Source organism: Toxorhynchites rutilus, chromosome 3, assembly GCF_029784135.1.
Source record: "Toxorhynchites rutilus septentrionalis strain SRP chromosome 3, ASM2978413v1, whole genome shotgun sequence".
Classification (NCBI taxonomy): Eukaryota; Metazoa; Arthropoda; class Insecta; order Diptera; family Culicidae; genus Toxorhynchites; species Toxorhynchites rutilus.
In genome coordinates this window covers 83,226,750-83,249,968 of record NC_073746.1, presented here as the reverse complement: position 1 = coordinate 83,249,968, position 23,219 = coordinate 83,226,750, and the positions used below count along the sequence as shown (strand labels likewise).

Sequence of the window (23,219 nt, the reverse complement as noted above, 5' to 3'; positions counted from 1 at the left end):
AAACTATTTTAAAAATTGAAATTATGTTTTTCTCAAAAATGTATTTTTTTAAATTCTCAAACCAAAATATATGAATAGTCCTTACAATTTCTAACAAGTCGTTCATACATCGGAAGATGGGCACTTTTACAGGGAAAAAATTGTCCTAACAACATATTTTTTTTTAAATGACTACGAATCGTATGATTTTAGTGTGTAGATTAGGGCGATTGACAAATTCAGCAATATTAAATAGAAACACCTCAAAAACTTGTCAAATGCGAAAATTTACACAGAAATTTTACGAAGATTATTTTTTCAGCAGTCTCTCTAACAAACAGTGAACTATTAGTTCAAAATACAACCCACATTCTAAAAATTGATTAAATGTTTTTTGCAAGCTACAATCGTGATATCTGTTTCTCCTTTTATTTCTCACCTACTAATCAGTGATACAATACAAACTCACTTCTTGAAAATTCACATCAATTAGCACATTAAATTTGTTTACACTGGAGTCACTTTTTACGCGGTCGATACGTACCGCGTAAAAAAACCATGTAAGAGAAAACCGTGCAAATTCTAAAATCCGCTTGAAAGTTCGCTCAAATTCCCAAAACCGCGTGTACGTTTTGAGAAAAATTAATTTCAATTTAAAAAAAAAATTTTTTTTCAGTGTAATTTTTTTCATTCTTTTGTTATTTCTTTATGATATTTGCAATAATTTCCTAAAATTCATCCTTTGACAAGAATTTTGTAGGTATCAAAGATTGTGAGTTAAATTGTTTGTAAAGAACATGAAAATTTTAAAATGCCATAAAAATCATTCTTCATTTGTCCAGGATCAATTTTTTACCATTTGTTGGAAATAATATGGGCCTCATTATGTCAAGAATTTAAATTTTAAAAAATAGTTTTTTGAGATTTCCATTTTCAAACATTATTTTGAAGTTTTTTTAAGTGTATACTTTGTATGACTATGAATGACTTTGCCTAAGACACCATTTCGATCAAATAAATAACAAATATCTAAAAAACTAATACTGCAAAATGGCCTTGTTCCTACTGCTGAACAAGCTGGCAAAGTTTCAACTAAATCAAACATATGAAATTTCTCTTCGAAAATTCGTTCGTTTTTTAGTTTGGTTCAAATTTTGCAGACGCATTCTTTACGACCAAAAAGGACAATTTGTATCATCGGTTTCCACTTGGACTCTAGCCTTATTTTCGCCAAGGGCTTGAAAATTTAAAAAAATATATAACTCAGTAACGGTTAGTCCAATTGATCTTTAGTGTCTTTCGTAATATTCAGGGTTATTTTTAGAAAATAAAAATAAAACGTTAAAAAAATGTTTTATTTTTATTTTATTTCGAATATAACACTTAAAATTAAATTTTCTAGAAAAAGGTGTTCTTGGTTTTTTATGTTTTTTGGTATATCGCAGCGGAAAAACTAATGAAGTTTATTGCACAGTACGCCAAAATTTTTGAAAACTGTTGGAATGATTCTTATAAATGTTTCTTGACCCAATTTCATGAAAGTACGCATGATTTGCAATAAAAAAGGTGCACGACAAAATTTCACTAACTGCTATCGTTCTAGAGATGCAGTGCCTTTAAAATAAAATTCTACGAAACTCATCAACTTTCGGTCGTTTACACGCCTTGAGCGTATTCTGAGTGGTAAGCTCAAAAATACGCGTGATCACAGTGCTAGTCGGGAGAAATGTCTTCGACGAAAAAATCCCCCGACCAGAACGGGAATCGCTAATCATTCGGTCACAGGAGCACAACCTTATACCATAAAAATTAACCACATCACTCAATTAATTCAAGAATTGCAGTCGAAAATTATCTACTCTTTTAGGAAAATTTACTTGTAGGTAAAAAAATTCGAAAAACATTCGAAAACGGCCAAAAGTTGAGACAGGACAATTCGGTTTTTTGAAAATCACTGTATCTCAGAAACAGTCGTATTTAACAAAATTATGCCGTGCACCTTTCTGACTGCAAATTATGTGTGCTTTCATAAAATCGAGTATATAACAGCTATGAGAAACACGTAGACAATTTTGAAAACTCCAACTTTGAAAAAAAGAATTATAACTTTTTTGGCCACTATTTTTCCGTTCTGGTGCACTGTGCAATAAACTTCATTAGTTGTCTGCTGCAACATATTAAAAAAACAAAAAAAAAATCAGAAACACATTTTTTTGTGAAAAATGAGTTTTGAGTGTTATTTTCGAAATAAAATAAAAATAAAACTTTTTTGTTTTCAACAGCGCATACTATCTTCACAAATAATAATCTGAAACATTTCGGAAGACACCAAGTCAATTGAATCAATCCCGTCTGAGTTACATTTTTTGAAAAGTTTCAAGCAATCTTTGCTTAGGCGCTTCTCAAAAGTAAGGCTAGAGTCAAATTGCCCCCAAACCAAATCACCAGCTCTATGGATAATATTGTATAGGGTACCAAATAAGAAAACTTGACTATTTTTTGAACCCTTATGTGGTTTACCACGCCATTATCAATAGCTGCGAGATAAAAAGTTTGAAAAAATACTGATAGTGCATCTTACTGTCGATAAATATTATCAAAAAAAAATCCATCAAAAACCGAAGTACTAAAAAAAATCATGAAATATTTATATTGATTAAAATGTCTCTCTACGCCTTTTCTAGGTATGTTTGATTTTTTCAAAATCATACATATCTATTGCGCGCTCTAGAAAAAAAATCCAAATTTTGATTTTTTTAGAATTTTGACACCCAGTATTAGTTCAACTTATATTTAAACATGTTCATATGTATGTGTTTTTTTTGTACAATTGTGTTAAAAATGTAGAACTGCGCGGTACGAAAATATCTAATGGATTCAAGAATAAAATAAAAATCCAATATTTCGAAACACCAAAAAACTACTTTAATTTTAGAAATTTAATTTTTGATTTTTTTTTTTTTATAATTTGTAGCGGTACATCATAGTAGACGAACTTTGTGTATTTTTTCAAATTTTCATTTCCAAGCCTATTCACAATAGCGTGAAAAAAAACTACATTTTTCGATATAGCTCTTATAGTGAAGCAAATAAGAAATCAGAAAAATTACTTTCTAACTTGATACGATACAATATTTTCTCTAGCGCTTGTGATAAGGTTTGTTTGGAATACATGATTTTAAGTAAATAAAAAAAAATTAGAAAATTAAAAAATGGAAATAAAAAAAATATTTTTTTAAAATGTATTAGATATTTTAGTACAGCGCCGTTCTCGACATTATGTGAAAAAAAAATCACAAATATCAAAAAAATATATAAATATTTAAATAAGAATTAAACCACTATTAGGTCTCAAAATTTTGAAAAAAAATAAATATAATTAATCATATTTTTTTTGCCAGACAACACTGTTAAAATTATTTAAAAAATCACACATATCTAAAAAAGGCTTACGAACACATTTAAAAACGAATTAGAGAAGGCCTGAATCTCTGAATCCCCCGAAAAATATTTCATTACTTCAAAATATTTTTAGTACTTCAATTATCAATGAAATTTTTCTTTTTTTCAAATTTTTTTTCTCGAAGCTATTGATAATGACGTGCAAAAAAATTGAGAAGGTACGTTTAGATCCACATATGGATTAAACAAAATCAAAATTTCTTATTTGGTATCCTGTACAATATTTTCCATAGCGCTGGAGATTTGGTTTAAGGGCATTTTTTACTTTCTTACCCGGCCAGGCCCTTTGAGCCAAATCAAAAAATACAAAAATGAAATTTATAAAAAAAAATCGTCAATTGCGGTGGATCGAACGACTCGACATCAGCTTTTCACATGCGGCTGCACACTAAAAATCTTCCTTTCTTGTCTATATCAAGCAGCATCAATGAGATTATGTATGGGCTCGAGGAGGGGCTTCATCTGTCGGATGCGAATCGGTCCCGTGACGCCGGAATCGATGGCGCTCGGTCATCTTAATAGGTTACGAAGAAAAAACTCGCTGGGACCATCGCCCGATGGCCACAACTACGCGGTGATGCACTGCACCGGCTATATCAAAAATTGGCCACCGACTGGTAAGTATCCTTCGTGTTCATTCAATCCTACATTAGTATCGATCTTGTTGTTCGTCTTCTCAATCGAACCGGAACCTGTGATTATGATCCACCAATTTAGATATGTTTCCAGGTGTAACGATCGATCGGGGCCAGGATGACGACCTGCACAACACCCACTGCTGTCTGGTGGCGATAGCCCGGCTACAGATTACCTCCTCGACTACGGCCAACGATCTGAACGCGAACAATCCGAACGAGTTCATCTCGCGGCACGCCATGTGCGGGAAGTTCACCTTCGTGGACCAGCGGGTAATCGGGGTGCTCGGCTACCAGCCGGTGGATCTGCTGAACAAGAGCTGCTACGACTTTTTCCATCCGGATGATATTGCCCACATGAAGGAAAACTTCGAGCAGGGTGAGTGTCATTTGGGTGCTCGTCCAACTTTTCAAAGAAGCTGACTTAAATTTCTAATTTTCAGTGTTGAAACAAAAAGGACAGATGTTTTCGGTGATGTATAGGTTCCGGGCGAAAAACAAAGAATGGGTGTGGATGCGAACGCAAGCTTATGCCTTCCTAAATCCGTACACGGACGATATCGAGTATGTCGTGTGTACCAACAGTTCAGCGAAGTATGTCTCAAAATATATCCCTACAGTAGAATTGTTTTCACCATTGTTGTATCTCTTTGTCATCCTTAAGCAGATCCCTTCACACAAGTCATGACACGGTCGCAGTCACCGATCCAGCCGATGCGCCCGTCTCCTACCAGACGCCCGGTTTGGACTATTCGATGCCAAGTAGACGCGAGACGACACCCTCTAGTAGCATATACAATCCTCACAATTTGATTTCACACTTGCCATCCCAACAACCGCCATCAGCGACAGCTGCGGCCGCTGTGGTAGCGAACGCGTCCATCCAACGGCCCGACAGTGCGCACAACCCGGTGCAATATAGCTATAATCCAACGCCCTCCCCTATTCAGTGAGTATTTGTTTGAAATATCCTAAATTGTTCTTATTATGAACGTTCCCCACCATTGCCACAGATATGGTTCCCCTGGTACGCCAGGCGCTTCCGGTTCTCTGGGACATATCTCCAAAACGAACAACACCTCGCCAACGCCGGCAGCGACCGCATGGTCGCTACGACAGGTATATTTTGAATGCTTTGGAATAACTCAATGATTCTGACCATAAAAACTACTTTTCCAGCCTCAACCCGTTACCGAAGGTTACCAGTACAGTGAACTCAGTCCGAATCGGTCGCCCACCGGACCCACGTACACTCAGCTTAGTGCGACCGGATCCCGCCAGACATCGACCTACACTCCATCGTCTGCACAACCCGGTAGGTGTTTTTCTTTAACCCAATTTAGGACAATCGTTCGAAAAATCGAACAGCAACTTTGATAATTTTTCATGGCTTTAGAAAGCAACCATATGGTAAGGTTTTGGCATCAAATGATAGCTTAGTCTATTAGCTACCACTTACCATCAATTTTGTATTACTTAATTGGGCAATGAATTTAGTTTGAAGCAGCTATGTGCGAAAAGTACATAACCTCACATAACCTAACAAAAAAACTAAACCTTACAAATTTCAAAAATATGTTAACTGTTCTACAGTATTATTTTGATAAAAGGTCACACATTGTGTTGTAGGAAAAAAACCATTGGATTGAACCTACTAAGGTACCAAAATGTAGGTTTTGGCCAATGTTTTTGTTTGGCGATTTTTCGACTTTTTGTCACTTTCCGGAAAACGGAAATAATTTTTGATGATTGGGGTTTCTGCAACGCCAATAATAAAAATTACACTAATGACCTTTGTTAAGAAAATTATTTTTACTGCTTGATCGTTAGTGGGTTGATAGTTTGTATCCCAGAAATATTTCTTGAAAATACTTAAAGCCGTTCCGCATGGTAAATCATGATGAATTGACTGGGCTGAAAACCATAACCAGCAAGTCTGACTGGTGGTGCACTTGCATTTTATTGTGTGCTAGGATGCTCAACAAACTAGTGAAATGAGTCGATTCTTGATCTATTGACCGTGAAGTGACGTTCGTGATCAAGTCCTAGGTAATGTTTGTAGTATTTGTTAAGACTAATCTACCAATGTAAAACAGTCGCAGTGCTCTTCAAATTTATCTTGACATTTTCTGTAGATGAAATAAAATCTGGAAAACAGACTCTACATCATACTTGAGATGTTATGCAGATTTCTGTTCTTTGCGCTTTGTCAAAGTGCTGCTACAATCACAGAAATGGCACGGACTCGCGAATATATTTTTTAGTTCTGTCCTGAGCCAGCTTTTGTGTGAAGGTTGTCGCAAGGAGGCTGTCAGGAACAGGCAGCAATCGTTAAACGTATGTATTCGTGCTCTTTCGCCATTTCGCGCCGGGAGTGTATAGAATGCATGGTTGTGAGCAGGGTCCGAAATCTTCGAAGGTGGAAAATGAAGACCGACTCTACTTTCTGTAGCTTCGCTTAGACTAGGACTACTTCGGCCGTCGCCGTTAACAGAAAGTGAATTGACTAGAAAATGAATTGACCAGCGTTGAGAGCGAGGATGACTGATGATTTTTTCTAGTCAATACTTACTCTGACAGACGCGACTAATGAATACAAATCTGTCTCTTCATTCAATTGACTTCAATCCACACTTCTACTTCCCCTGATACGAATCTCTTTACCTGCGTATACAATCTTATTTTTACGTCCATATAAAGTAAAACGAAAACTTGATTTTGATGCAAAAAAGTAGTTACACCATAAATGGACGGTGTATTGTCCAGGGGTATGACTAAAACGTCAAATCCCTCATATTGCCAGTGTACCCAATATTGCTGCGGTTCACTGACATTTTGGTTCTGTCAATCACTGTTGTTTACAACTCGGTCCGGTTATATAGTCGAATAGTGGCTAACTTTAAACTCCATGTTAAATGTGAACACCTCCATGTGAAACCGAAATATGAAAATCGCTCATGTAGTTAGAAATAAAGCAGCGCATTTTTCTTTATTTTTACTATCTCCGTGATTTCAACGATTTCAATCCTCGCAAATGATATGTTGGTAAACAAATGACGCCATATTGATTTTGATTTTGGGTAGCCTATATTCAATTGATACCTATCCCTTGGTATTGTCTACCCATCGTGAACTTACGTGAACGAACTTAGACAGTTTTTTTATTTTTTTTTTATTAAATTCGTTTATTTGTACAGGCTCAGTTACATAAGTTTAAAGGAGCCGAATTCTTAAATATATTTTTAAAACTATATACAGTGTCGGACAATAGAATAGGACCACAGCTCAATCCAAAACAGAAAGTGACAAAACTTTGAGAAAAAAATTTCCATTTAAGTGCATCAAACCATTTACAAATTGTAAATTCCATTCTTCGAAGAAATTAAAATCATCCGTAGTTAAACCAATTGTTCTTTATTTAAAATGCGTTTTAAGCATACTTACTGACTAAAATAACGCGACATAAAATAGGACCGCTTTAGAATTCATGGTAAAAAAAATTAAAAAAAAGGAAATTCATACCGTGATCGATTTGCAGGGTTAGTACTTGGTGGTATAACCCTTATTACGCATCACTTCTCGCACCCGGTTCGGCATCGACTCCACCAGCTTTTGGCACGTTCTCAGCGGGATAGCGTACCACACCGCCTGGATTCTCTCCCACAGCTGCTGCTTGTTTTTTGATTTTTCGGTGTACACCTTACGTTTAACTATTTCCCATAGGTTCTCTATGGGATTGAGATTAGGGGACTGTGCTGGCCACTCCATAACGTCTACCTTATTATCCTGGAACCACTTTTTAACCGTTTTAGCGGTATGTTTGGGGTCGTTGTCCTGCTGGAACTGCCACTTTAGGGGCATCTCCCACTCGGCGTGTGGCAGCATTACTTCCCGAAGTATCTGGGCGTAGAGATGCTGGTCCATAATCCGGTCGATCCAGTACAAGGGACCCACCCCGTACCAAGAAAAGCACCCCCACACCATGATGTTACCTCCTCCATGTTTGAATGTTTTATTTGTATACTGGGGCATATACGCACAGCCGAGTGGGCGATGGACCCGGAAAAGGAGAAACTATGGAGAAATGTGCTGTGGTCGGATGAGACCAAAGTGAACCTCATCGGCTCGGACGGAAAGAGTTGGGGTTGGGAAAGTACTAACCCTGCAAATCGATCACGGTATGAATTTCCTTTTTTTTAATTTTTTTTACCATGAATTCTAAAGCGGTCCTATTTTATGTCGCGTTATTTTAGTCAGTAAGTATGCTTAAAACGCATTTTTAAATAAAGAACAATTGGTTTAACTACGGATGATTTTAATTTCTTCGAAGAATGGAATTTACAATTTGTAAATGGTTTGATGCACTTAAATGGAAATTTTTTTCTCAAAGTTTTGTCACTTTCTGTTTTGGATTGAGCTGTGGTCCTATTCTATTGTCCGACACTGTATATACAAACAATTTTCTCAAATCTATGGTTAGTAATGTGGGAAAACGATTACTCGCGGTGGACTCGAGTTTAGAAGGGTGACATAATTTTTCAGGAAAAGGATGGGATATAAGGAAATTATTACAATGTCGTCACACACACTCAATTCTTATATCAATTCGTATATCTATTGTGAATTTACATTTCAACTTATTCTCCTGATTATAGCAAGGGGACCAAAAATAAAGGAATAAAAGCAGGGTATAAGGATAAAAGGATAATCACACACGAACATCGATAGTTTTAAGGAAAACATATATTTGGGCTGCCTCCCTTTAGCCCGAAGGGAGTTTTCTAAATTCGATCTGGCAACAAGATACACCTCACACGACCAAACAACGTGTTCGGTGTCGTGGTAACCTCGGCCACAAATGCAGAGATTGCTGCCGGCCAGATTGAAGCGAAAAAGTAACGCGTCTAACGAACAGTGATTGGACATGAGTCGGAAGAAGGTGCGAATAAAGTCCCGACTCAAGTCCAGACTTTTGAACCATGGTTTGAGGCTAACCTTAGGGATAATCGAGTGAAACCACCGGCCCAATTCATGTTCGTTCCCCTTATGTTGCCAGTTTGCGATGGTATTTTTACGGACTAAAGAATAAAATTCATTGAAGGCGATCTGACGCTGATAAATGTCGCCTTCAATTGCACCAACCTTTGCTAATGAGTCAGCCCTCTCATTACCCGGAATTGAGCAATGTGAAGGTAATGACATAACAGCGTCTGGATAAATCACTCAAAATTGCTTTCCGAGTGAGTGCTTTTCTGGCCTCACTGAACGGATAGCTTCGACAGAGCTAAGACTATCCGTTACAATGTAATAGTGTTCAACAGGTCGTGAGGCGACGCTGTCCAGCGCCCAGAGTATTGCAGCCAATTCAGCAATATACACTGAGCAAGGATTCTGAAGACTGTGGGAGGTGCTAAAAAATTCGTTGAACACTCCAAATCCCGTGGACTCGTTTATAGTGGACCCATCAGTAAAGTACATATTATCACAATTGATACGCCCATACTTTGCATTGAAGATCGTAGGGACGATCCCCGATAGAAGATAATCTGGAATATCATGGATTTTCTCCTTCATGAACAGATCAAAATGCACAGAGGAATTGATGTGTAGTCAGGAAAACAAACACGGTTGAGAATATACGAAGAAGGATCAACCTGCATGGAGATGAATTCATGATATGAACTCATGAATCCGGAGTGAAAATTTAGCTCGATCAGCTGCTCAAAATTTCCGATCACCAATGGGTTCTTAACCTCACACCGGATGAGGAACCGAAGAGATAATAAATTGAAGCGATCTTTTAGTGGGAGACTCGAGACTCATGGTATGCGTTGCAGGCATACATCCCAACCCAATACGGAGACAAAGATACTGAATTCGCTCGAGTTTAATGAGGTGTGTTTTGGCAGCTGATTGAAAACAGAAACTGCCATACTCCATCACTGAGAGAATAGTTATTCGATACAACATTATAAGATCTTCTGGATGGGCTCCCCACCAGGTGCCGGTAATTGTACGGAGAAAGTTTATTCTTTGTTGACATTTTTTACTCAGATACCTAATATGGGCCCCCAAGTACATTTGGAGTCGAACCAGACCCCAAGATACTTGGATGACATAGCATGAGTGATCGGTTTACCCAAAAGCTGAAGCTTTGGTTTTGCTTGTCTATTCTTCCTAGAAAAAACCACCATCTCTGTTTTCTCCGTGGAGAATTCGATCCCTAGCCCAATGGCCCAGGTTGTAATATTGTTCAAAGTATCTTGTAAGGGTTCCTGCAGGTCGGATTCGTTTGATCCTACGACAGACACCACTCCATCATCTGCAAGTTGTCTTAGGCTGCAATCTTGTGTAAGGCAATTGTCGATGTCGCTTACATAGAAGTTGTACAAAAGGGGGCTTAAACATGAGCACTGAGGGAGGCCCATGTAAGAGAACCGACTTACTGCCGAATCTCCGTGAGAAAAGTTCAAATGTTTCTCACAAAGCAAGTTATAATATGTTATTTATTCAATAGAGGCGGCAGACCCCGAGAGTGTAATTTGTCTGACAAAACCTCTATTGAAACAGAATCATAGAACTTAGACAGTTATCAGGTGTGCTATAGAAGTCCTCGCGTTAGTATTAGTAAACAGCGTGCAGTTCGAGCACAACTTTGTACGCAATTTTGTTCGTGTAATTTTCGTCTACGGTACAAAACAATCTGGCACACCTGTAGTATATGTCAAACCACGATGAACTCAAACATCAAAACATTCATACGTGGTACATGTGAGAGACAGAGAGAGAGAGAAATAGAGAGATACGAATTTGTTTTGGGGGGAGTCACTTGCAATGATGACAATTTGACGGGGAAGAATAAAATGAGATAGTCGCTCAATTCCCACGTATAGTACATCATTTTGCTAAATCGAACACTGGTTGAAAGATAAGGAGAAATACTTGGTTGCTTGTAAATAATGCGTCGTGCACAAATTACGTAACGGGGAGGGGGATCGAGGTTGCGTTACTTAATGTAACATAGGAGGGAGGGTGGGTAAAATTAACAAAAAAATATAAAAAAATTTAAAAAATATTAATTTGCACGTATTTTACTGTTACAGTATCGGCACCATGAACACCATTCACAATTTCTGTGTGAAATGTCACATTTACAACGAGACTAAAATTGAAATTGTGTCGATATTATGCGAGATATTGATCACTAAAGCCAGCTACAGAGAAAATAAAATAATTTATTTTCGAAGCAATTTTTGAGTTATTGAAACAAATACCTATGTAATAAACATTACTCATAGAGCTTTCATCTTTTGAATGAAATGATTGTCATACCATCTCCCTCAACCGGCAAAGAGGTATTAACTCTTTGTTGTCGTTTGTCTGCCTTCAACCACCACAGCAAGAAACCATGTTAATCTTATATTTTACTCCACCAAGTATCAGTTTATGCTTTTCCTAAACGAAGTTTGATGTCTAGTGAACCTGAAATGTTATATTTCCTAAATAGTTCATTGATTTTCCAAAAACTTTGCCGAACATCATATTTTAATCAGACATCTTGATTTTGAGCTACGATTTTTTAAAAGATCAATGGTTTTGAATATGCACTCCTAAAATAGTGTTTTTTTTTCGTTTTTTCAAGTTTGTTTGGATCGGAGGCATTGTTTTGCGTTTAGCCCTGGTGAAATCTCTGTCAGTCTCGGGGCCTTTTTGATTTCATAATATTTTGACCCCCATTCGTTTCCGCAGCAACCTTAGCGTATTTGTCTCTTTTATGAGGTATCAGCTACGCAAATGCCACAATTTCTCGATTAGCTGCACATGGTGACAATTTAGAGCAGGGTTTCTCAAAGTGGTCGATATCGACCCTCTGGGGTCGATTTCGGTTTTCCAGGGGTCGACAGAAACAAAAATTGATTTTGGGGGTCGACGGGGTCTGAATATCGACCCCTATAAAATAACACAATTTCTTATTTGAAATATTTAAGATGTTCCATAAGTTGTGTTACGTGAACCACCCTGTTATAAAAATGACCAGGGTTTCCACATTTAATTCTGTAAAATTTTCTGAAAACATCTGCATATCTGTATTTTTAGGAAAAAAAATCTGTATCAAAAAACTAACGAAAAAATGGAAACATAGGTTTATTTTCATTTTGAATTTATTGTTCTTATTTATGGTTTGCTTAAATATTTGCAACAAAATAAATCATAAAAAACGTTTTCTCATAGTAAATTGTATGATGTTTATACATGGTTTTGTTGAACCTTGCATTTCTTAAATTTTCCGTCAATTTCATCCTTGACGCTCCTTCTTGAGCCAATACATAGTTCTTGTAGTTCTTTCAAAATAGAGTCCATGATTGTGTAGAGGCGAATGAACTGCAAAGTTTAAAGCCTCTTAAAAACAAAGACCAGCCAATCATGATTGTGGAAGCCAACCGATTTCAGAACTTTGTTTTGTTGGCATTGTGAAGCGAGAATATTCACTCAACACACGCTGATGAATGTGGAATTTTCAAAAAGTGTCCCACAAACGAGCTTGGCCGGTGTGGAGAGGTGAGATGACATTTCATATGGTTCAACATTTTTATACATTAAGAGTACATATCTTCATTACTCAACGATAAAAAAACAAAGTTTATTAGTAAAAATGTAGACAGAGAAAATCAACTATAATTAATTTGAGATTTAAATTTGATAAAAATTTCTTTAAATTCTGTATCTTTGCAGAAAATCTGTAATTCTGTGTATACAGATTCTGTATCTGAAATTTGGTGAAAAATCTGTAAAATACAGAATATTCTGTATATGTGGCAACCCTGAGATTGACTAATATCTTAGTAGAAAACATTATTGCTGTACATTTTAAAATCTCAACAAGACGATGAGTGTGCACAAGATGAAAGTAAAAAAGTACAACAAGTACAAGATTAAAAATTCGGCAAGTAAAAAAACGTGAGATAATGTGTTTGAGCGTACGAGTCTTTCAGGCATGTTTAACATTTTTCTGTTTTTTGAACATACGCGATTTAACACGAATAAAGTCATCATCAAATTCATGTCCAAACATGCTTCTGATTTTTTACTTTATAACAAGCTTGCCATTAGGTTGCAAGTTCATATGCATTCTGAAATACGTTGGAGCTTGAATGATAATGTACTCAACTTCTACTTTAATTCAAGAGATTACAAGGTATTTACATAGCTAAACGAAGTGAACTAGAATTAAGTAATTGAAAAAGAACTTACAACATGCTTGGTCATCTATGTGCATGGCGTAACAAAAATTTCCAAGAGTAGCTTGCATAATAAGTTTTTCAGGTTTAGCAAGGTTAAAGCAAAAAAAAGTGAAAAATCCTATGGAATGTAGCAGACATAAATTCCAACGGATCATGTTGGCCAGACCAAATATTTCGGAAATCCTAGCCTAAGGAAATTACCATGACGTAGGGTGCGTTCTGGAGCATATGTATTGTGATTAGCTAGAAAGAAAGGGGAGTCAATCTCGCTCCCCAGCAGCTTCGCAACAAACATGGCTTGTGCTGCAAATCGCCTGTTCTCCAGCGTATCAATTCGCAGCAGTGAACACCGTCCTCGTAAGGAGGCTATTTCCTTGGATTCCGCCATGGAAGACTCCTCAAAGCACGACGTACGAACATTCTTTGTACAGGTTCAATGCACGCTTTCCAAATATCGGGGAAAGGGTACCATACAACAGAAGAAAATTCCAGGATAGAACGAACCAGCGCACAGTATAGAATACTATATCACATCCATGAGATGAGCCAAGGTGATAATGCAAGAAAAGTTGATTATCATCAGCACAGATGAGGCAGGAGTACAACCAAGGTTGTCATATGTTCTAGTTATAATGAAACATTGAAAAACATTATTCTGCGATGTTAGACATTGTTGAAAAACATCTTTTCGTTTTTCCATCATCATACTTTGTCGAAAAAGGCTTCATTGTTGTTCCAAACAACGCGAAACCGAAGGAACCATTTGAAAATGAACGAACGCAGAGATTTAAGGCTTTAACTAACCAATATTGAACCGTATTTTTATATTTTGGTAGTTGTAGATAGATTGGTTGAGATTTGAATGTTTGTATAGTTTGTGAGTAATTTGAATTAATAGTTATTCATTACACTTGATATTTACTAAATTTTATCTCTATTTATGTTGTTGAATATGATGAGAAAATATTTTTTTTTTCTGTGTTATAGTAACTTTCAATACTTTTGGCTGGTTTGTCCCATTACTTCCATTTTTTGGAAGAATGTCGGGAGTGTAAATTGAACTCGTGACCTTTTGTGTGAGAGTTGCTGATGCTACCACTGCGCCAGATCGCCTCCGTGAAAAAAATATGTCATGTTTATTCATTTAACCAACTGCAATGTTTTCAAACTGATAATTATTCAATTAGAACAAAAAACTAAAGACGGGATTTTCAAAGAAATTTTGCTATGGAGTCTAAGGTATGACTTAATTCTGGAAAGGGGTCTCTTGCTCAAAACAGAACCCCTGATTTAGAGGATGAAGCTCCTACGTATTTAAATTTATTTTAATTTTAATTTTTTCAAGGAGATCAACTATACTTTCTCAAATGTTGTTCATTTTAGTCAGATATACTCAGTCATAATAATATTGGTTGCGCAGAATATGGTACAAATTGTCATCTGGCTATTGGTAAAAGAATCGCCAAATAGAGTGGAAATCAATTGACAAACTGTTCAACAGATTCATGAAGAAGTCGTTCTCAGCCTTTCACAACTTGAAGTATTGCAGCGTTATCCCCACATGAGCGGATGGATTCCCGGACAAAATCGAGAAAGAAACAAGAGTAACATAAATAAACACATAGAAAAAAGCGTAATGTTACAAGTAGGCTAGAAATATTCTGACGAGGAAAACATTATGGGTATGAGGCGGTCTGTCATACTGTGCGCGAATATACGGGTGAAGGTTAACCTAACATTTCCAAAAATTGCTAAATGGTTAAACCAAAATACCTATGATAATGGAAATTTCTTTAGATCGTGATGCGATAGTTTTCAAATTGCAACAAATACTATTTTCCAAAACATAAAAGAACCAGACAAACATTAACGCTCGGTCGGACTTTACTGCAGGCGCGTATCCTATGTTTAAAACTAACCGGGCAATTAGTGGAACACAGGTTTGCTTGCGAGAGACCGCCGCTTCCGACGGTGGAACAGCGGCCGATTCGGATAGCATCATTTGGCGACTTGGATCGCCTCGATTTCTAATCCTCGTTGAATAGGGAGTTCTGACAACCCCCCCCCCCTTCCCCCTTATTATATTAATCTCAGAATAAATTTCGAAACATGAAAACGAAAAAAATAAGTTTATAATAAAAGTTACGCTTTTTCTATTAGGCATTTATACCGGTTATGTTGTTCGAAAACCGCATTTCGCATTACGTAATTTTTGTAACACACGGAAAGGTATCGATGCGGTCATGAGGCTTTTTGCAGCTATTTAACAACAAAAAATAATTTTTGGAGAGGAAGAAACAAAACAATTTGCTCTGAAGTTGTCTTCATTATAGGACAACATTTTGAGGCAAGATCTTCTGATAGGAACAACAAAATTTAGAGGACATATGGTCACTGCATGAATGACAGATGAAGCCGTCCTCAATTGGCGATCTAACGCAAAACGTAAACGATCGGTGAGACATCTGGATTTTGTTTTTGATCTAAGAAAATGATGCTAATGTAACCTAAAACTCAAAAAACAAATCACGTATATTTTACTTCCGGGCTTTCCAAGGTAGTTCTCACATGCAGGAATCGTGCATTTTTCTACTTGTGTTTGATTGTACTCTCGAATTTCCTTCTTTAATTCAACCATTGTCAACCTTTTTATAGTTTTCAGTACTGAAAGAGGTAAATAAATAACATGTTATATATAAAATTGCGCAGAATTAAATTTCTTACAAACTCATCGCAATCAAATATTCTTTTATGATTATAACATTGTAATTTGTGGAAAGAACTACAAACCTTCCATAAGCTCACATGGCAAAATTTAAAACCATCATCACTTTCACCGCAGCGCCGCCTAGGTGTAGATTTGTACGTTATGGCGGGTTTACATTAGGGAGATCTATAACTATAGATGGATTTATTCACGTGAAAATAGGTGTAAACGGGTGAGAAGAAATATGATACACTTATTCGAGGTATATATAACTTGAATAAATTCAGCATATGTAAACGCTTGTGAATTTCTCACTGGTGAGAAATCACTAAAGTTGGATGCAGTTCTACTTTAGGTGAATAAATTCACCGAAAATATGAATATATTCATTATAGAAGTTCACGCTAGTGTAAACGGTTGATGCGATTTCTATAAATCTCATCATATTTCTTCACATGAATATATCACTAGTCTAAACCCACCCTTAGATCGCCAATTGGCGATCTAACGCACAACGTAAACGATCGGTGAGACATCTGGATTTTGTTTTTGATCTAAGAAAATGATGCTAATGTAACCTAAAACTCAAAAAACAAATCACGTATATTTTATTCCGGGCTTTCCAAGGTAGTTCTCACATGCAGGAATCGTGCATTTTTCTACTTGTGTTTGATTGTGCTCTCGAATTTCCTTCTTTAATTCAACCATTGTCAACATTTTTATAGTTTTCACTACTGAAAGAGGTAAATAAATAACATGTTATGTATAAAATTGCGCAGAAGTAAATTTCTTACAATCTCATTGCAATAAAATAATCTTTTATGAATATAACATTGTAATTCATGGAAAGAACTACAAACCTTCCATAAGCTCACATGGCAAAATTTAAACCCATCATCACTTTCACCGCAGCGCCGCCTAGGTGTAGATTTGTACGTTAGATCGCCAATTGGAATTTACGTGAAGTACTATACTGCCGTTTTACGCATAGTTGTCCCATGTTCCAAAATCAGCAACTGAGAAAAACGCAATCAAAGTTTTCTCGCATATTTGTCTACCTAAAGCTTCAAGCATTTCAATTTAGCAATACACCGGGTTCTTTATAAGGACTATACTATTGTTTAATGAAATGTGATGAGATCCCCTCACTGAATCAATCAAGCTTGATTACGGGTTTAAAAATTCATGGTGGGACTGTTATGCCTAGAATATCAACATGGGACAATTGAACATGATGTTGTTTTTTGATATATTGGGAACAAACTTTTTTTTTGTGTTTTTTCGAAAGATTATGCATAGAAACACCGTTTTATGAAGAAATGAGTTATCTGCAACACCTTCGCAGAATATAAATCTCATTGTTATTAGGCATTCGCTAACAAGGTGCACACGTGTTCTGTTAAACTTTTTCTTATTTGTTTGAGAACTAGTTCGTTCTTCCTAACCAGAAATGAGTGATTAGCCCTGCTGAAAGTCTGACATGAAAAACTTGTACTTGAACCGATTCATTCGATGTGGATCTACATACGTACAGCATTTTAGAGTTAGTACTACCTTATGAAAAAAAATCCCTCCGGATTTAAAAAAACCAGATTTGAAGTAATTCAACGGCGATTAAAGTCCCTTATGAATGAGAAAGGAAATAACAGTCCGAACAACTTTTGTTCTCTCCCACATTTACAGGTATTTGGAGCGGCTGGCAGGCGCACCATCCGGCGGCCCCCGAACCGATGCAAACCAGCAGTAGTAGCGTTGGTGGGGGTAGCAGCAGTAACAGTTCGGCCGGAGCTGCGGCACCACATATCGCTCAGCAGGAGATACCCCCGGAGCACGCCCAGCACATGCAGCAACACCATCCGGCCCTGCAGCATGGTCACAGTCAGCAGCACCATGGGCACCACACCGGTCATCCACAGCACCATCACCCTCACCATCCACATCACGGGGCGGCGGCGGGACAACATCACCACCACCAGGTGCACCACCCGGGCCATCACCCGGGTCAACATCCGGGCCAAGGGCACGAGCTGTCCGACATGCTGCAGATGCTAGATCAGAGCGGGGCGACCTCCTTCGAGGATCTTAATATCCACATGTTCAACACGCCATTCGAATGAAATTTGTTGTATTATGGTTATAACAACTATAACCAGACGGCGGCGGCTGCGGCATCTTATCACACGGGAGCGGGCAACGGTAGTGGTGGTGGCGGAGGATCGGGAATAGGTGCAGGCGGTGGTAACAGTAGCAGCAGTAATGGTAGCATCAGTGGGTTGGGTGGATTCGGAACCGGGCTGGGAGGCATTACGAACGGAAACGTTGCTGCAACCGCCGCTGCTGCCGGAGGGTTGGGCAGTTTCGGGGGCTACATGAATGAACAAATGTAAATAGGTGTCGTTTTTAAAGCGTCTATCTATACATAGTAGCAAAAAAGAAGAAGAAGAAGAAAAAAAAAGCATGAGGACGACGAGATTTATATCGAGAAAACAAATATTATGTAAAACGAAACAAAACAAAACGCAAAAAAAATAATCTGCTCGGAAGGGTTGATTGGTGGACTAAACGTAAAAAAGCAACAATTTTATATCAGAACACACACGCTCAATAGATGTCACCATTCTCAAAATATTTAGTCACACAAATTTGTTATCTAATATGTTTATAGGTCTCTAATGTTGATGATGCTCTACCAATCGACCAAGCCGCGGTGAAGGGAATATTTTAGCAACAAATTTCTTATTTTCTAAATTAGGCCCTATAAGCAAAAAAAAATCAAAATCAACGAACTTTTTATGGTTATATGTAAAATCAATGGGAAATGGTCAACGCGTGTGAGTGTGTGCGTTGACGCAGTGAGAATTTACAAAGAACGAATTAAAGCAAAAATCGTTAGCTATGATTGTACTCTTTTAGGCTTTTTTGTTTCTTCCACAGGCATCGAATTATAAATACATTTAAGATTAGTTACAAAAAAAGGAAGCGGTAGCAATATTGTGTTCAGTTCCAAGCAGAGCTTAATCCAGCAAACCAACAGATTTGTTTTAAAAACACGAAAACTCTTCTCAAGTTTGTTCCCCTTCTCCTTTTTTTTATAGGAAACTATGCGCACTCAACACACACATTTTATTACACTTGTAAGTATGATATTTTTAAGAAAATCTATTCTAGTAAGTTATCTACCATTAAATCAGCAACAGATGTGCCCATGTTTTATAGACGAAAAGAAAGAGGAAACAATTATTATAGCTCGCAAAAGAAGAACAAAGATTATTTCATTGTCATATTTTCATTTATCTAGGTGAAAATTGAGTCAGTTCGAATGCTGGAACAACAAATCACAACACGCAATTGAGTGTGAGGAACAAACTCTGAGTGTGTGTGTGTAAACAAAGTCTGTAAAAAAACGAATGAAAACTCCATTTTTTCATACACACTATATCATAACAACTGCATTATTATGTCCGCAAAACAAACAAGAGAGGTTAAAATATTTCGGAAAGTGGAAAGCTACGTTCGTTATCAAGACAACCGCAAGAAACAAAAAAATATATAAGAAATTACTATCTAATAAGCTGACAGAGAAACTAAAAATTGCTAGGTCTAAATGCTAGAGTGTAAGGAAAATTTAAGTTTACGAGAAATCAAACCCATTCAACAACGAGAGGCGTCGGTATGGAATATTACTTAATTATTTGGTTCCCAGAAGAAGAAGAAGAAGAAGAAGAAGTATATCCGCATTAATTTAGCACTAAGTTTAGTGAGAAGTGTACATCTAGACGCTGAATGATTCCTACATTATTTCTCCGTGCAGATGATAGTGCTCGTAGCGATAAGTTGAATATTATCTTCCTCCACTTCATATGAACGCAACAACGCCATTTGTTTCATTCGGTTATATATATTTTTTTATTGAAAAAGAATTAAAATAGAATGCGGTTAGAGTAGCAACGATGTTGTTGTCTATTTCAAGACAAGTCATCAGCGCAGTACATATGATTACGGCTAATTATTATTATGAAGCATTTAGTTTAGCACAAGCGCAAATGAAATAATTTATTTGTAAAGTAGTTGAATTGTCCCTAATTTCGTAAGTAAGAACGCTACCTCCGCGGTCTTTTCTCACCAAGTTGGTTTCTTCCTAATAATGTGTATTTCCTGAAAAGCAATTTAAGTCTTCAGTAAAAGAATGATTTTCCAAACCCTAGTAAAACAAGAAGAGTGTGTGTGTGGGCGTGTGTGAGAATGAGTAGTGATGGAATGCACACGAGAACCCGCGGCGGGCAGACTCTTCGATTGGAAAGAATGAGAAAGAATGCACAACGGTGGAGAAGTCATTAGTTGAAATTATCTAATTTTGTCGGGGACTTCGTGCATCGGCGTGTGGATCGGATGGAAAAAATGATTCATCGGGGAAATCCTTATCCACACTGTAATGCTGTAGATAGCATAGAGTCTGCCTTCGTCTAATGAGCAAAAGTGCACGCGCGAATGCAGCTGAGAACGCAAACGTGAAAGAAAACTAAACATTAGCTATTCATTTGTATAAAAGAAGATTGTATAAGCGAAAAATGTACTCTTTTTGAAATATGGAAAAGAAGAAAAATATCAAAAATAAAACGATATAACGTTTAATGATGACGCAGCGTGTATGCGGTATAATCCGAACAAACCCAAGTTACGACTGTACATCTTAACAATTCTATAACCACGACAAGGCGCTGTAGTCAGCGTACCTTTCATTAGCAGCGTTGGCGCTCGATCGAAGCAAGCCTATCAAAATATGACAGTAATGAAAAGGTGATTCGGCTCTTCCACCAAAGGCGGAAATTTAAAAGACTGAAGGAGAACTAGGAGAAATAGGGCCTTATTCCCGTACCCACGTACATTTATAGCGAATTCGTTTTTAAAACCGAGTCAGTGTCAAACTGACTCTATAATAAAAAAAACAGGAAGTGGGTTATATCTATGGTATAACCGCAAGGGTGACGTAGGACTATCGTTGATTTAGAGATCATTTGTATGAAGTTGAATCTGAATTCATTCTGAATGAATGAATATTTGGAGAACTTCGAAAACGAGAGCGTTACGTTGGAGGCACAAGGTTTTATGCATCCAATATTGGATACGGAAATATCCTACTGATGGGGAAGAATAATCTTGAGAAGCTATCCTGTTGATTGCGATTGATTGAAAAATCACAAAACCTAATGTATTTGGTCACAGTGTTACATGGATAGAAAACATTAAAATGAACTCTTTCATATGAATGTAATTTTAAATTCCCAGAGGAACTGGCAGATTATTTTCAGTAACGATTAGATATTTCCACATTTTCCTCGATACTGGAAGCCCACCAGTGGTTAATGCTAACTCGATAACCATCTGTTAATAGCACTTGATTGAAACATATTTGGTCACAGTGTTACATGGATAGAAAACATTCAAATAAACTCTTTCACATGAATGTATTTTTAAATTCCTAGAGGAACTGGCAGATTATTTTTCGGATCTTTCTCGATCCAAACGGAAAGAATTCCGTGCGTGTATGTGTGTGTGTGTGTAGCGGCTGCTTCGAGATCTTCCCGGGGAACCGTTTGTAGCATCACTCTCCTCCTGATGGATTCCCTTCTGGCCTAAGGTGCACAAACAGGCTCTTGGTGACACCGTTCATCCGCGCTTTCATGATAAATGAAGAGCTTCACCACAACAGCGACAACATGCTCCAATCGCTGTTCAATTAGAACTGAGTGGATTTCCGAGCGGCGCTCGCTTATATACCGATTGGTGACTTCAATAGCCTATTTTGAAAGCAAATTTAAGACTATTGAAACAAGTTTTTGGATCAGAATGTAACAAGTATAGAACGCGTAGACATTTTATCTTTCGAATGAAGTGTTTATCATACCATTTCGTTCAGTTGTTTAGGAGCTATTAACACTCAAAATCTCGGTCTCCGGCGTAACGCTTTCGTTTTCTAAACTTTGATTTTACACCCCGCTATAGAAATGAAAGACGTAGTCCTACGTCAAAACGTTTTCAGTTTCACGAATGCGGTGGTTTGTTGGTGTGCGTTATATAGTCTGATTTGTTTATATTTACGACGGCAAATGTACAGTGTCGACGTCTGGTGGTGATATTAGTGCTTGGGAGGTAAATTGTTCTCCATCAGATCAGAAGGGCCAAGTGCAGTGTAAACATATAAAAGTTTGAATGAAAATTTTTAAATTTTCACCTCCCAATGAAAGCACACGTAGCTTAATGCCGTCTACTCTACTCTTCAAAATCAGAATCCGAATTGGATTACGATTCCAATAATACAAAAGCAAAAGCAGCAGGTTTTCCATTTTCATAGTCTTTATTTTTAGATTTTCCAAAACAATATTCGGAACTTGACAGTTCAGTATTGTTGTATTGATGAACCCGAGTGCCAACCCGTGAAACATCTCAGTGCGAAACTAAAGGCTGATTTAGACGATGCCAGTCAGCGCTCTAGTTGAAGTATCCAGTGAGAACAGACAGAGAACAGACACTCTGTTCAAGTTAGAGGCCAATTAATTGTTCGATACTGGTAAAAGTAACTTGAACAGAGTGTCTGTTCTCTGTTCACTGGATACAGTAAACATTCGCTAACTGGGCGAAAAGGGAAGACCAGTTATTGACATTTGCGTTTTAACTGGTCCGGCATGTTAAACGTCAAATAAAATCGAGGGGAACTTCAATGAATTGTTTGATTCACGTTGATAATGAAATTGGATAAACAAAAGGATTCCATTGAAAGTTTCGCATTGAGTGTGACAACAGATATGAAATATAATTTGAGGACATTATTTTTCTGTAATTCAATCAATGTTTTTGTCATGCGAAAATAATGTCAATTTTTCATAACATTTCAAGTTTCATTCGAATTCCCCTCACAGCAAATCTTCCATTTGAATATGGCGTCGATTGTTTACGAAATTCTGCTTTTTAACTGGTCCAAGGACCAGTTAACGTTCGCCCAGTTAAAACGCAGACCAGTTAAAACAGGACCAGTTAGCGAACGATTACTGTACTTCAACTAGAGCGCTGACTGGCATCGTCTAAATCAGCCTTAACAGCTTTCGGGGCGAATTAGTGCGACACTGAGTGCGAAACTGAGAGAATAAAAAAACGTTTTGACAGCAGTTAGTGCGGCACTGGGGTTGAAACTGAACA

General features: G+C 37.3%; 1 protein-coding gene across 12 annotated transcripts in view; it reads left to right on the top strand.

Moving 5' to 3' along the window:
- LOC129773192 (aryl hydrocarbon receptor nuclear translocator homolog) overlaps positions 1-20,663 on the top strand; it is a 426,084-nt gene extending 405,421 nt beyond the window's left edge. For 7 of the 12 annotated variants that reach the window (XM_055776782.1, XM_055776770.1, XM_055776771.1 and 4 more), the window contains 7 exons: positions 3,861-4,058; positions 4,159-4,455; positions 4,520-4,670; positions 4,741-5,025; positions 5,090-5,195; positions 5,256-5,391; positions 17,709-20,663. In XM_055776782.1, coding sequence (XP_055632757.1) covers positions 3,861-4,058; positions 4,159-4,455; positions 4,520-4,670; positions 4,741-5,025; positions 5,090-5,195; positions 5,256-5,391; positions 17,709-18,142 — 1,607 coding nt within the window. In that variant the 3' untranslated portion in view covers positions 18,143-20,663. The remainder of the gene's footprint in view (positions 1-3,860; positions 4,059-4,158; positions 4,456-4,519; positions 4,671-4,740; positions 5,026-5,089; positions 5,196-5,255; positions 5,392-17,708) is intronic. The other 5 variants (XM_055776781.1, XM_055776778.1, XM_055776776.1 and 2 more) reach the window with 5 other exon arrangements.
- The last annotated feature ends 2,556 nt before the right edge of the window (positions 20,664-23,219 follow it).